This window comes from Zootermopsis nevadensis, unplaced genomic scaffold (assembly GCF_977971745.1).
Source record: "Zootermopsis nevadensis isolate Lab colony 2312 unplaced genomic scaffold, Znev_1.0 Znev_ptg000028l, whole genome shotgun sequence".
In the NCBI taxonomy this organism is placed as follows: Eukaryota; Metazoa; Arthropoda; class Insecta; order Blattodea; family Termopsidae; genus Zootermopsis; species Zootermopsis nevadensis.
The window spans coordinates 18,895,013-18,908,214 of NW_028259160.1; the positions used below are offsets into that span (position 1 = coordinate 18,895,013).

A 13,202-nucleotide genomic window follows, 5' to 3' on the forward strand; every position below is an offset into this window, starting at 1 on the left:
CCAGGCAGAATCGCATTAGGTGTTTAAAACGCTCACACTTGAAGACTTCCAGGGATGCATGGAATCATGGACAAAACGCTGGGATTGCTGCATTTATGCACAAGGAGACTACTTCGAAGGAGTCGGTGGAAACTTGGAGTTATGATAAGCAATTTTCTTTATGGGCTAATTCCCTGAACGTTTGGGTAGCATCCATATATATATATATATATATATATATATATATATATATATATATATGCACACGTGTTAGTGTGTGTGCATGTATTATTCCAAAGAACTATTTATTCATCCTTTTACCTTTTATTCACTGTAGAACTAAGTTTTTATAAATTTCGTTCCACGCTACACCATTTTGACGTTGAATCAAAGTTATCAACTAAAGACGATCGAAGTAAGCAGTTCGCATGGGGTCTCCCCCATAAATAAATAAATAAATATAATTTTTTTGAATGCAACTCAAAATACAGATCTTACTAAAGTCTGTTTGTATTTTGCAATTGAAATGTTTTTCAATTGAATTCCGTAAGATCGATTTTAACATTGTTTTCCCTACTCTCTGTAACCTGTACACTAGTGAGAGCGACATTACGTAAAACAAGAAATTTCTTCTTCTGTGTAAGCCATAATCGTTTTCGGTGGGTTTTCGCAACCAAAACCGTTTTCGTCATTAATGAAATCTCTAAAGATTCACACTCTCTTTTCTTAAACGTTTATAAGGTTTACATTGCGCTGTTAAACAGGTAAGACATCATCCATATGTGAGGGAAAATGAGTCATGCAGACCCATGATCGAAGAGATGCAGAAGTTTTTGCACGACTTAGAAACGAACTTGGCGAACGACAGGGAATATCTGACTCCAAGGTTTGCCATCCCGCGAATCCCTCATGACATTCTCTTTGTTATTGGAGGGTGGACCGCTGATACCATGGAAACATACGACACGCGGGCAGACCGATGGATTAAGGTGAGCTCCACACAACTGCTCCTTGTTGAATAATGTCTCTTTGCTTATTTCCGCCACTTAATTGTTTTTTCTTATTTCATTACAAGTATTCGAACTCTCTTTGCCAATTTTTTCGCCTTAATTTATTTCCATTTCATTGGAATTTTTTTTAAATAAGTTACAGGCACGGGAATTAAATCGAATAAATAAATTAAATAAAAGTTTCTCGTATGTGAAATGTTTTCAAATTGGAGTCCACGAAATAAATTTTGTTTCTCCAAATACAACATTTACTACAATCGTCCTACATGAAACGTTATAACAACTTGTCTGGTGAGTTTGGACCTTAAACGAAATTATTGTTGTCCATCATTGTTATTTTCAATTTTAAAAAATTACGTAAGTACTGAGGACCGAGAATGCTGGTTTTTTGGGTAGTACCGCCGTGTGAATTGGTACGTAATTTCATTGTTTCCGAGGAACGTACTGCCTTTAGCTTCGTGTTGTTAAAGCCCTCGTCACCAACCGCTGTCTTCACCACCGTGAAAGCCTCATGTATCAAATGTATACGCTATCAGCTACTCACAGACTTCAAGAAAACATTAGCCACAATTTCACCGTTGCTTTGCATTAATTTCTCACGACGTTTCTGGCGTCCGTAGGCCGGGGCAGCCAGCACGGTGTAACAATATTCGTCCACTGTAGGGGGCTTTACCTCTGCTCCCTTGGTTGTCCAGAATCGTAGGTAAAAACTTAACCAAGAGTGGACCTCACGAACAAAAGAATTATATGCCCGTATTATGTCGTTGTTGTAGATGCAGGAAAACGACCCGACCGGACCGCGAGGCAAACATGGCACGGCGGTAGTCGGATTTAACATTTACGTCATCGGTGGTTCTGACGGCGTGCAATTCTTGAGCTCAGTCCGCCGTTTCAACGCAGTTACGAAGACATGGCACGAGGTGGGGCCGATGAATGACCGGAGGTAAGACACAACTCAGAGACTAACGAATTCCGTCCTCCTTGAAAAGCTGATAGTTGTTCTGCTAGTCAAGAATTATGTGTGTGCAATGGCTATAACCTGTACCGCTCACAAACAGGAGCATTCGGTACAGTGCAATTAAGTACACTTGCACCAATGTTGGTCTTCGTAAAAACCCGAATAGAAGCCAGTTACTAATTTCGTTCTTAGTTTCTCCAGGTTTTAGATAAATAAGATTTTCTTGCTAACTCATTTGAATTACGATTCAGCAATAAAGAGTGCAGAGTGAGGTTCTGCGAAAGAGAATGTATTTGTGTGAGCAATAAATGAGCTTCAAAGTCAGAGGAGAGTGAAGCATATCAACGTCTGTACTCTTTGGTTTCAGAGGCTACCTCAGTGTGGCAGTGCTCGGGGGTCAGGTGTACGTTGCTGGTGGCTACACTGACAAGGGTCGACTTAAAACGGCCGAGCGATACGACTACAGGACGAACCAGTGGTCGATGATCGCTTCTATGAACACGAATCGATCCGACGCAAGTGCGACCGCACTCAAAGGTAACGCGAATCTCGTGAAACAGAATGCGAGGCTATCAGAACTGAGAGGTAGAGTCCAGTTACACCTGCGGGTGATAGAGCGCAGTAAGACCCAATAACGGACCAAGAGGAACTATTTTATAGAATTAGATCGAAGTCTTGAACGTATTTTCTGCAATGAACAACGTTTCAAATATAATTCTGATCGGAAGTGAGAAGTTGGCGACAGAACGGAGCACAGAACAATTGCCTGTCGTACACACTTCATGTTGTTTATGTTGCATTCTTATCCTTCTCTTTTCACCGAATAAAATCATTTCCTTCGACAGGCTAATTACTTTAATTACATCGTTATGTTTAGAGCACACAGCATAGAATAAAAGAAACAAATGAACACCGGAAGCGATTTACTTACAGTTGCTAAGACATTAAATGCAGAATCTTTGCGCAATCACAACTACAAATTGTCCCACATTTGCACTACGTACGGATCGGTACATTTACTCAGCCCATCTCAAATATATGATACCATTTGTGTCATATAGCTGGTCTCTCTTTACAGATAAAATCTACGTCGTTGGTGGAAACAGCGGCCAACAATATTTGGCCTCAGCAGAGGTGTACGACCCACAGACGAACCTGTGGACTAACATTTCCCCGATGTCTGCCACACGCAGCGGCCTGTCTTGCGTCGCCTACCACGGCCGTGTGTACGCCGTAGGTAAGAATTTTCGACTTTGCAAGCAATATCTTTCTCCTTCATTTACGGAATTAATTTGTCAACAATTTTAACCTCTTATTATATGATTTGTGTATCGCGGTTTCGACAACTTTCTCCACAAAGACCACTAAATACAGCAACACACAATCTTTTCTTGTATTTCTATTATAGTGTGCCTCAATAGTCACGTATTTTGTTAAGCGTGGGAGGTAAATTTCATTTTGCCGTGCGTGGCAACACTGGCCTCGTCTCCTCGTCTCCCTACAGAGCCCGCGTTGTTTGAAGCGGTTTCTTTGAATTCCGTGCTATTTATTCGGCGGTTTGTGCAACAAATTACGTTTTCAACAATGCAAGGTGTTTATTGTTGAACAGTGTTTTCGGACATAGTCGTATGTAGCAGTTAACGGGCGTGGCAATGGCTGAGGTACAAAATAATTTTGGAAATTCGACGGAGTCACTCGTCAGTCGTCAGATTGCCTGGGAACGTGTTGAAACGGATTCCGTTGTTTACGCGTGTGTTCGGAATTCTTTCAACGCATGTTTCGACTGTGTAATTATAAGCTTAATACGTAACTATAATCCAATATGCACATTGAACATGGCATTAAACTTGAGTTCGGTGACTTCCGAGACACTGCATAGTTCAGGACAATCTTCTTGTAATGGCGTGCTGCATAAATGAACTACAGAACTGTGATTTGCGTGTTTCATAAATTCCATTGTTCACTAATCGAGCTATAAGGAAGATAAAGTGTGCTCCATCATAGACATTTTATTCTTCATTTTGTAGCCGTTATAAACATGAACATTGCAAAAACGAGTGAATTTATCTCGGTTCTCACTCATGTGGCTTTACACATTTTTGTTTCGTTGATTCATTCATTACTTTGACCGAATTTCATATTTTGGGAGCATAAAACCATATGACGACGTTGGCTGAGTGTGTAGCACGCATGGAATATACAAGAAATGCGAAGTTTTAACCAGAAAACCTGAAGAGAAGAGACTACGTAAATATGAGGATAATATTAAAAGTGATTTTAGAAAATAATAACGTACGTCAGAACGGTCGAATGATGGGATTTTGCGAACATGGTAATGAACATTCTGGTTCCATTAAAGGCTAGAAATTTCTTCAACATTTGAGGGAGTCATAATTATCGTCAAGGACTTGGAACACGTTTCGTTCGGCAGACTTAACACAGAACATTTGTACCCGCAGGAGGATATATCCAAGGTTCTCGCGCTACGAGCAGTGGCGAGTATTACGACCCAGAAACGGACACGTGGACCGAGATCTCCCACCTGCTTATTCCACGTCGTGACTTCGCGCTTCAAGTGATTGACGACACCATCTACGCCATCGGTGGTTTCATTAACGAAATCAGCACTTGCCGAGTGGAGTGTTTCGACGTCAGCAGAAATGAATGGTTTGTTTGTTTATTTAGGATCTTTTCACAAACTATAACTTGTGAAGCATGAATGAGTTTCGATCAAGGTGTCCAGTCCTATGGATTGTTTTGGCCTTGTGGGCTCTTAGAAATTTTCCGACGTTTCAGAGGCGCTTGCTGCTTGAATCATCTCGGCTTTATAAGTCGCCCGCGAAACGTGCTCGGGGGTTGTGTGTTGCAGTGAGAGCGGGCAGAACAATGTTTCGATCGCGTTCGGTCATTAAATCCAAGCTGCAGATGGCTGAGTAATGCTAAGCGGACGTAAACAATAACTGTGTCGATAATAAGACCACAGACGAAGTTTCTTTGATCATGGACACACTTTCGGCGCTCGGCACATCGACGCCGCCGTAATAATCTCGGTATTTGGCCACTTGCAGGCCTGAGATTTAGCGACATTTTGCATCCATCCCAAGTTCTTTGTATTTGTTTTAATCCCTTTTCTTACTCTTGTTACGCCGAAAGTCCCTCTCCAGGAATGTTTTCTGTTGGACGAACAATTAATTTTCTAATTTAATTGTTAAAAGAGGGCAATTTGTTATGATCATACAGATTAGAACCCACCGACGCAATTGGTACTAAGGTATGTTTCGATGGGAGGATACTATTAAAACGGATCATGAAATGCGGTCTGGATCAGAATCTGGGCCGGTGGCGATACGAGTACGGGAAGTAGACACAAAAGTCGTGCTGGGGGAATTTCAGTTGGAGGTTGACTGGGAAAAATCTAGAAGGTTTAAGTGTCGGGCTTCCATGTCCCTTCTGCCGCAATCCAAAGATAATGGCTTCGGAATTATTCGTCGTGACCTCGAATTGCGGGATCCGCCATTCTTCCCTGTCCAGTGCTTTTGTAGTGGCGTCTCTGAGCGGATTTCCAGTGAGCACGCTCACTTGATCGATCCATCTTGCCGGGAATCTTCCTCGTGACCTTTAACCCTGGACTTTGCCTTCCACGACCAGTTCTTCTAGGCCACTTTCTCTTCGCATAATGCACCTAAAATATCGCAGGATTCGGTCATAGATCTTGGAAGACCAGCGATACGCTATTCTAAGCTCATTCAATATAGAGATGTTAGTTTGACGGGCAGTTCAGTGTATTGATAGTAATCTTCTGCAACACCACATTTCAAAGACATCTTAGAACCACAAAAACACATTTCTGAAGAAAATGGTTGTTATTATACGTAAGAGTAATTTAAAAGAAAAATAATTAAGGGTGAATATGAAGGTCTCAATAATTCTTTTTCCCATGAGGGGCTTAATTATTTTCGGGTTTACATGACGTATAACCTTGCTTCTTTTCACTCTTAATTTTTCTCAAACTGCAGGTGCGAGGTTGCGAACATGACTACATATAGAAATGGGATGTCGGCCTGTGTGGTCAAGGGACTTCCCAATGCCTGCGACTACATTTAAAAACACAGGGATCGGTTGCTGTATAAGGAATGGCAGAGTGCTGGACGTTGTTGGATGCTCTGACAGTCGAAGACGACTGGGAAGACAGAAAAACTATGACATCGCCGACGATTACCATTGAGGAAGCGCCTTCTTACGTGTTCAAGACAAAAGGAACTTCACTGAAGTTCACTTCATCCTGTGCGATGGCTAATTGTTTCGGTGTGTCATTTGTACGTTGACACCTGAGGGCTTGCCACTGAATCTGAAGTAAGTTCCCGGCGGTAGATTAGAATAGCCTGAAGGAGACAATTCAGTCTTCTCGAGGCACCTCGCGTCCTTACCGACGTGTATTTAAAAAGTCGCTCTCCCTCGTGGCCACTCGGCGGGTACAGTCGCTACTGCAGCAGCTCCGATGCAGACGCACATTGAAGTTGGAATCTGTGCAGTTGCCCACGTTTCGGATTTACATTATACAAGAAATGCATGAATCGGACCTGTCGTAGAATACGGTAGTCGGTCTCCTGGGAGGGAATAAAGAACGACACAGAAGACTGTAATAGGGCGAAATGCCAGCAGAACAAACTGTCTCAGGGTAATGAAAAGATAGAATTAAGAGAATAGACGACCCTAATGTAATACTGGAAGCAAAACGATTAAAAGAAATGAAGGTGCAAGCCAACTTATTGCAACCTTTTCATGTGCAACTGCAGATATGGGCTCTGGCGTTTACTGCTCTGTGTGCAATACCGGGTTACGATTGCCTCGACATCGTAGCGCAACCTTTCTACACTCGCGGCACACTGAAAATTTTCGAAGAGTCATGGCGGCACACCAACCCCATTTTGTATGTTGTGGGGGGTGATAGATGGTTTATGACAACCCAACCGAAAACTTTTCCATTTCAAGTTCATGATTATCCATACTTATTATTATGTTGTTTGTTTTAAATATATTCATTATTTGAATAAATTAAAATATAATATTTCCTATGTATGTGTAGTCATTTAAAATTAAAGATAGTCATTCATATTTTTACGTATAGATTATGTGTAATTATTTCACAGTATTCAAATCATTGTCCTTCGACCCAAAGATCCCACTGCATGTGGAATATTTTTATGGAATGTGACCGTCATTTACAAACAGCGGATGTAAGAAGAGAAAATATTAATCTAAAATAAAACTGGGGGACCGCAGTGGCCGCGTGGGCCTTCTGCCGCTTGGTCGCTGGGACCGTGGGTTCGAATCCCACTCAAGCCATGGATGTTTGTCAGCGTTTTTCTGTGTTGTGCTTTCCTGTGTACAGTAGAGGCCTAGCGAAGGGCCGATCCCTCGTCCAAGGAGTCCTACGGAATGTCCATAGATCAAGCCAACGAAAAGTTGGGACCCGCATTGCTCATGCACTTGAAGAATTGGTAGTTCCCAGTAATCCAGTAAAATAAACCTAGACATAAATAATTAACTATTATGAAAATCAATAATCCATTTAATAGCTATGTGGTTTCCATTTACAGTCGAAATAAAATTAAGAGAACATCTACATAGTGTAACAGTATTTAACTGAAGTATTGAGGAATGCGACCGCAGATACAAGACATTACATTTATAAAAATTTGGGGATAAATTACACTATTGTCTATAAAAGCCTTAAAACGTTTTACGAGCTCAAATCACAATGAACTTTGTTGAGTATTTAAATCTTAGAGAGGAGAGCAAAGAATTATTTGTATATTATATGGTAATAATTTAACTTCAAAAAGGTAATAAGTGTGAATAAGTAGGACGTTTACATTCACTTGATAGTCAGTGTGACACTTGTGCCTGCTCTGTTGAGCAAATAAGTTCGATACGCGGTGAAACTGAAGACGAGGCAATATGAGGTGAGCATTTCGCGGCACATCGGTTGCGCGTCACTGGCGTACAGAATGTTCCGAAGGCTCCAGAACTTTACTCTGAACATCGGGCAGATGCAAGACGCAAGACAGCAGCAAATGGAAGGTGATGACGTATGTAAATATACAGCAAGAGCGCGAGCGAGAATTTCAATTGACAGATAAGGACACTGAATTAACTCTGGGATATTGTGATAGGTGTGATGGTAAGCTTTGGGTGAATGTGACTGATTATCGAACAACGATTAATGAGGCAGACACGAAAATGACCATGCTGAAGCATAAGCGTGATCTTGTAAATCAGATAACTAGAGCAGATGAGACAATCCACAGGCAGAGGTGAGAAATACTAAATCTGATACGAAAGGTATCCCATGCATTGGTTGGAGTTTTCGACGATGACAATCAGAGATTTTTACAATGATAAAATTAGTCAGCTAGTGTTAGAACAGGCAGATCTTATTAAGCTGTCTAAGGAGCAGATGCCTGTAGTCAAATCTACGTTGAGGTCAGTTAATTACACATTCCATGTTGCCGCCACGAACGAAGCTGTGTTAGCGAAAGGGTTTGGAACCGATTAGTATTCATGTTGAGGAGAATGGAGTAATCAAACAGAAGTATACGTACGTTTCACTGTTAGTTGTTTTGAATGAACGTACCATTCAGTTGGAACGCACACTGACAGAAGTAAGAGAGGAATACGATGTAAATGCTCAGAAGGACATCATCCAGCCACGTGTCTTGTCACCTGTCCGTTTAATTGAGACCTGAGAGACCTTCCGCGAGATTTGCATGTCCCAGTACCACTGATCGACGCTTATCCATGTCAATTAATTAAAGTACAAGATACAGAGTTGTATCTGATAGCACGTAAGCAAGTATATGTTGTGAGAGTACCATTAGTAAGCCGTTACACCTGTAACGTACGTAGAGTTTTACCATTTCCAGTCTGAGTGATTAAGAGATTAGCAAACATAAATCCATCCAACCAGATAAAGAAGTGCTTGTGATGTTAGATTAAGTAAAGAAGATTTTTGGTGCATCGTAAAATGGCACGGGAAACCAGCTGGGTATGTAAACAGAACTTTCCACTTCACATAAGTCATTCAACTAATGAGGCATCGAACTTGGAGAAACATTGTGGTTTCCATCCAAGGGTAACGCGTGGACTAAGTTGCCCCTTAACTTGACCACTTAACTACAATATATCAGAACCAAAAGCCTTTTGCCTTGAAAATTAAAGACAATGGCAAAATTAATTTCACAAATACTATACAGGTTATGGATCACAAGTGTTGATCAGGTCTTCTACAGAATGGAATGTCAAAACACACACAAGGAGGTTAATGCAGCCTTAAACTTTAACAACGGAATTCTGCGACGAGCTTAGAGCAGATGCAATTCCCATAGCAACGCACATAGAGAAAGTACTTAACACACACCGACGAATTCAAGCTAGCTAGCCATAAAGAAGACGAGTTAGGAAAGCTGATAAAACTTACCAATTAAGCATACTGGCATTAATATTAGGAATCCTTATTTGTGTATTGGTTTGTTGTTGCTGTAAATGTTGCAGAATTATGGAGTTGAATCTGGTGCACAGCCATAATTTATAAACCCAAGATAGTAATCAATGTTCATACTTCAGATGATGGCATAAGCAGCAGGGGTTTTCGATTAAAACTGGTCACCAGTTGGACAGTTAGATCCAGAGAATTAAGGTCATCCGGCCACCAACAGCCACAGAGCTGAGCCCACGAGCGACTAGAAGCCTCAGCAGAAAAGAGACGAGAAGGAGCTACGATTGGGCAACAAGATAATAAAACCATTCCGTCAATCTCCCATACGAAGGGAAATGTTTCTGGAGGTTAAGGACGAGTTAAAGCGATAAAATGTGGAAAGAGCTAAAGTTTAAGCAAAGCTCATGAAGGTGTGCCACCGGCAGCGTTGCCAGCTACACAAAACCCTTCCATATGCACACGAGATTCATGATTTGTGAGGGATGCTGAAGGCGGAGGAGCTTGTGTTTAACGATGTATATAAGCAGGTCTTGACTGACATCTGGCGGATTCAATTTTTGCATTGAACAGAATCTAATTAGTTGTCAACTTTGTCCGAATCGCTGCCCCCAGCATCCTACATCTCCTGTAACAAACATTCTACGTTCAGATGTGAGTCAGTTGTCAGTCTGTTCGAGGTTTGCACGATCAACCCTCCCACGCACTGCGAGATATCGACGCATCGCCAACCTTGAGGCAAACCGCTCTGCCACCCGTGTTCCAGACCGAAGGCAAACACGAGCCGCGAAACCTGGGATAAGGGATACAAGAATAGCGGACGTGGCACACGGCCGAGGTTCGTTCCCTGTAAAAACTTATCGGACCTTTCGACTGCTGATCGACGTGACATTCTGGCTTACAATTTTCCTCACCTGCTCGCAGAAACGACCGACAATCGTCCACCTCGTCAGCCAAAATGAGCCGAATAAATAAGAGAATGCGAGGCAATTCAATAGCCGCGAGATTATACTCTGTCCATTCTATGTTGGGACCAGCGGCACACCTTCCAAGGCACACACAGACGCGCGTAAGTTTCACGAAAGTCGATTAATTGGTTCAAACATTCTGAATGCGGGGCGGATGTGCCAACACGGACACATCCATTAATTACAAGCTTCTTTGTCTGTATAAGAAAAGCAATGTGGTAAGAGAACAGTAGAAAGACCAAGGGGTAGATGGCAGAATAATATTAACAGCATCAAATAATGTGTGAGTACGTTGACTAAATCGATGTGGCTCAAGAATTGGACGACGGCAGGATGCAGCGAACATGGTAACGAAACGTCGCATTCCATAAGATGCAGGGAACTGTTTTTCACTAGTGGAGCGCACTGTTAGATTCTCAAGGACTTCGCTCCTTGGATTTCGGCCAAAGAAAAATTACATGGGAATAAAACGAAAAAGCCGGCAGGCGCCAAAAATTATGACTGCCTTATTTATGGCATAAATAAACGATGGCTTACGTCCTCCATTAGGTATTACATCTCTTATTTCGGAAGCCAAGGCCTACTCAAAAATTCCTTCCGCCTCCTGTTCTATCCGTTTTCATTGTACGAGTTCTAAGTTACGAGGCTTAAATCAGAAGCTGATATCATGATTGAAGGAAAAAGATCATTAATGTTTAATCATGACATGATTACATCTGTTGTAAGTAACTGCACGCGAGTATTTAAAGACGAAAGAGGAGAAACGAGAATTAGGAAGACAGGCATACCTCGGAGATATTGCGGGTTCGGTTCCAGACCACCGCAATAAAGCGAGTCACAAATTTTTTGGTTTCCCAGTGCATATAAAAGTTGTGTTTGCACTATACTGTAGTCTATTAAGCGTGCAATAGCATTATGTCTTAAAAAACAATGCGAGAATTACCAAAATGTGACAGAGACACGAAGTGGGCACACGCTGTTGGAAAAATGGCGCCGATAGACTTGCTCGACGCAGGGTTGCCACAAACCATCAGTTTGTAAAAACGCAATATCTGCGAAGCGCAATAAAGCGAGGTATGCCTATATAAATACTACGTTAAAAGCCTCACAAAAGAAGTGGGTCGTACGCTCGCAAAGAACGCCTGAGAACGCGACACCCAGGATCTTCTGTCAGCGCAAGCCGAAGGGAGGGAAAAGTCAAAGGACGTCAGACAAAACGAAGGAACAGTCTTAATCCGCGACACTGATGATGATGATGGTGGTGGTGATCATGTAAACTAATTACATGCATCAGGGATCTTAACAAGCAAATGATCGCTCAGCTGGTCAAATATAACTCCTTATACGTAAAAACCCCAATTGGATTATAGTTTTCAGCCGGATAAATCCAGTCCACATTCTATTCCTGTAAGATCCATTTTAATATTATATTCATATATATTCCAAGGCTTCCGAGTTACCTCGCCCCTTCAGTTTTCACACCAAAACGCTGTACAAATATCTCTCCTTGCTCATGCATGCTAGATGACCTAACCATTTCAGCAGCATTGACTTAATCGTCTTAATACAACTATTTTTAAAATTAAAATATATATAATAAGTTCCTCATTGTGACTTTTTCTCCATTTGTCTCCTGCCTTCCCTTGCTTTCTCCCTTTGGGTGATGACGTGTAACTTCGAATTCCCTTGCAAGAAGGGCATAATCTAAAAGCCACAGACTAATGGATTTTTCGTGTTCGTTCGTCCGTCCGTGTGTCGAAACCCTGATTACTCATGCGCCTTGCGACTATCATCGACGATGTTTGCATTGGCCTCTTGTGCCTATTACATTTCCACTTTCTATCGATAGTTACAATCGATTTTATATGCAAGCCTGGACGTTATATGAAACGGACTACAGAATGGAAGAACTATTCAAACTGAAAGCAACAATGTTCCTATTCTTGGTGGTAGATTCTTAATACGTCTCTCAAATGAAGTTCTTTTGTTTTCTGAAATACAGGAGGAAAATACGTGTCTCAACAAATTTTGATTTTCTACGCAGTTAAATTAGCTGAGAAACTAAATCTGACTCATGATGAAGAACGGGATGGCTCGTCACTCAGGACTCTGTTTAAAACAGTGGAATTCGCAATTCCCACGACTACCTGAAATTGAACCAACTATCTACCAAACTTCGCTGTCAGACAACGGTCGGTTAGCATAAAGTAAAGCAAGTTAATAAATTTAGCTCAATTGCCTCTAAAACCACGAGACTCGTACATTCCAGTCTCTTCTGCCTTCGTTGTCCGAGACAACTTTCGCTTCGAGAAATATTATTCAAGTTGCGTTGAAAATGCGCGGAGAAAAGCAAGGGACCTGATATAATTGTCCGCACTTAACCACAACTGAAATGTGGGGACACGTTTTAATGAAAATGGCCAAATCTCACAATTGATAAAGAGGGACAGACATTAAAGAGCTGTTCGGCGCATTTGCAACTTTTCGTAAGAACTAATCTTTTTATGTGTGTCCCTCGACACTTACTTTAACCAATTCAAACAGAGTCGTCATAACATCGTATAAAAACTGCGATTGTAATCACCAAAATTCTCCATTAATTAAATATTAAAATGTGTAGATAAATTTGGCGCTAAATGTAATCAACCTGTTTATTATAAGAATTATAGTCGCCACAGAATGAGTAAAGCGTTTAAGAACTTCTCCCCATCCGCGTTTGTCTAGTTCTTATTTCCGCCAAATTCAAATTATTTGGAAAACATGGCGGCCAAATTAGCTTATTAACGTAAATT

The 13,202-nt window shown here is 41.4% G+C and overlaps 2 protein-coding genes across 3 annotated transcripts in view; one reads left to right on the plus strand and one right to left on the minus strand.

Moving 5' to 3' along the window:
- LOC147872384 (kelch-like protein 10) overlaps positions 1–13,202 on the minus strand; it is a 37,290-nt gene that overhangs the window by 23,213 nt on the left and 875 nt on the right. The window lies entirely within an intron of this gene.
- On the plus strand, positions 501–7,062 carry LOC147872385 (uncharacterized). Its single transcript, XM_087357181.1, has 6 exons — positions 501–968; positions 1,763–1,932; positions 2,315–2,484; positions 3,026–3,184; positions 4,407–4,614; positions 5,964–7,062. Exons 1-6 carry the CDS (start codon positions 789–791, stop codon positions 6,049–6,051), a joined length of 975 nt encoding a protein of 324 aa, XP_087213307.1. The 5' UTR covers positions 501–788; the 3' UTR covers positions 6,052–7,062.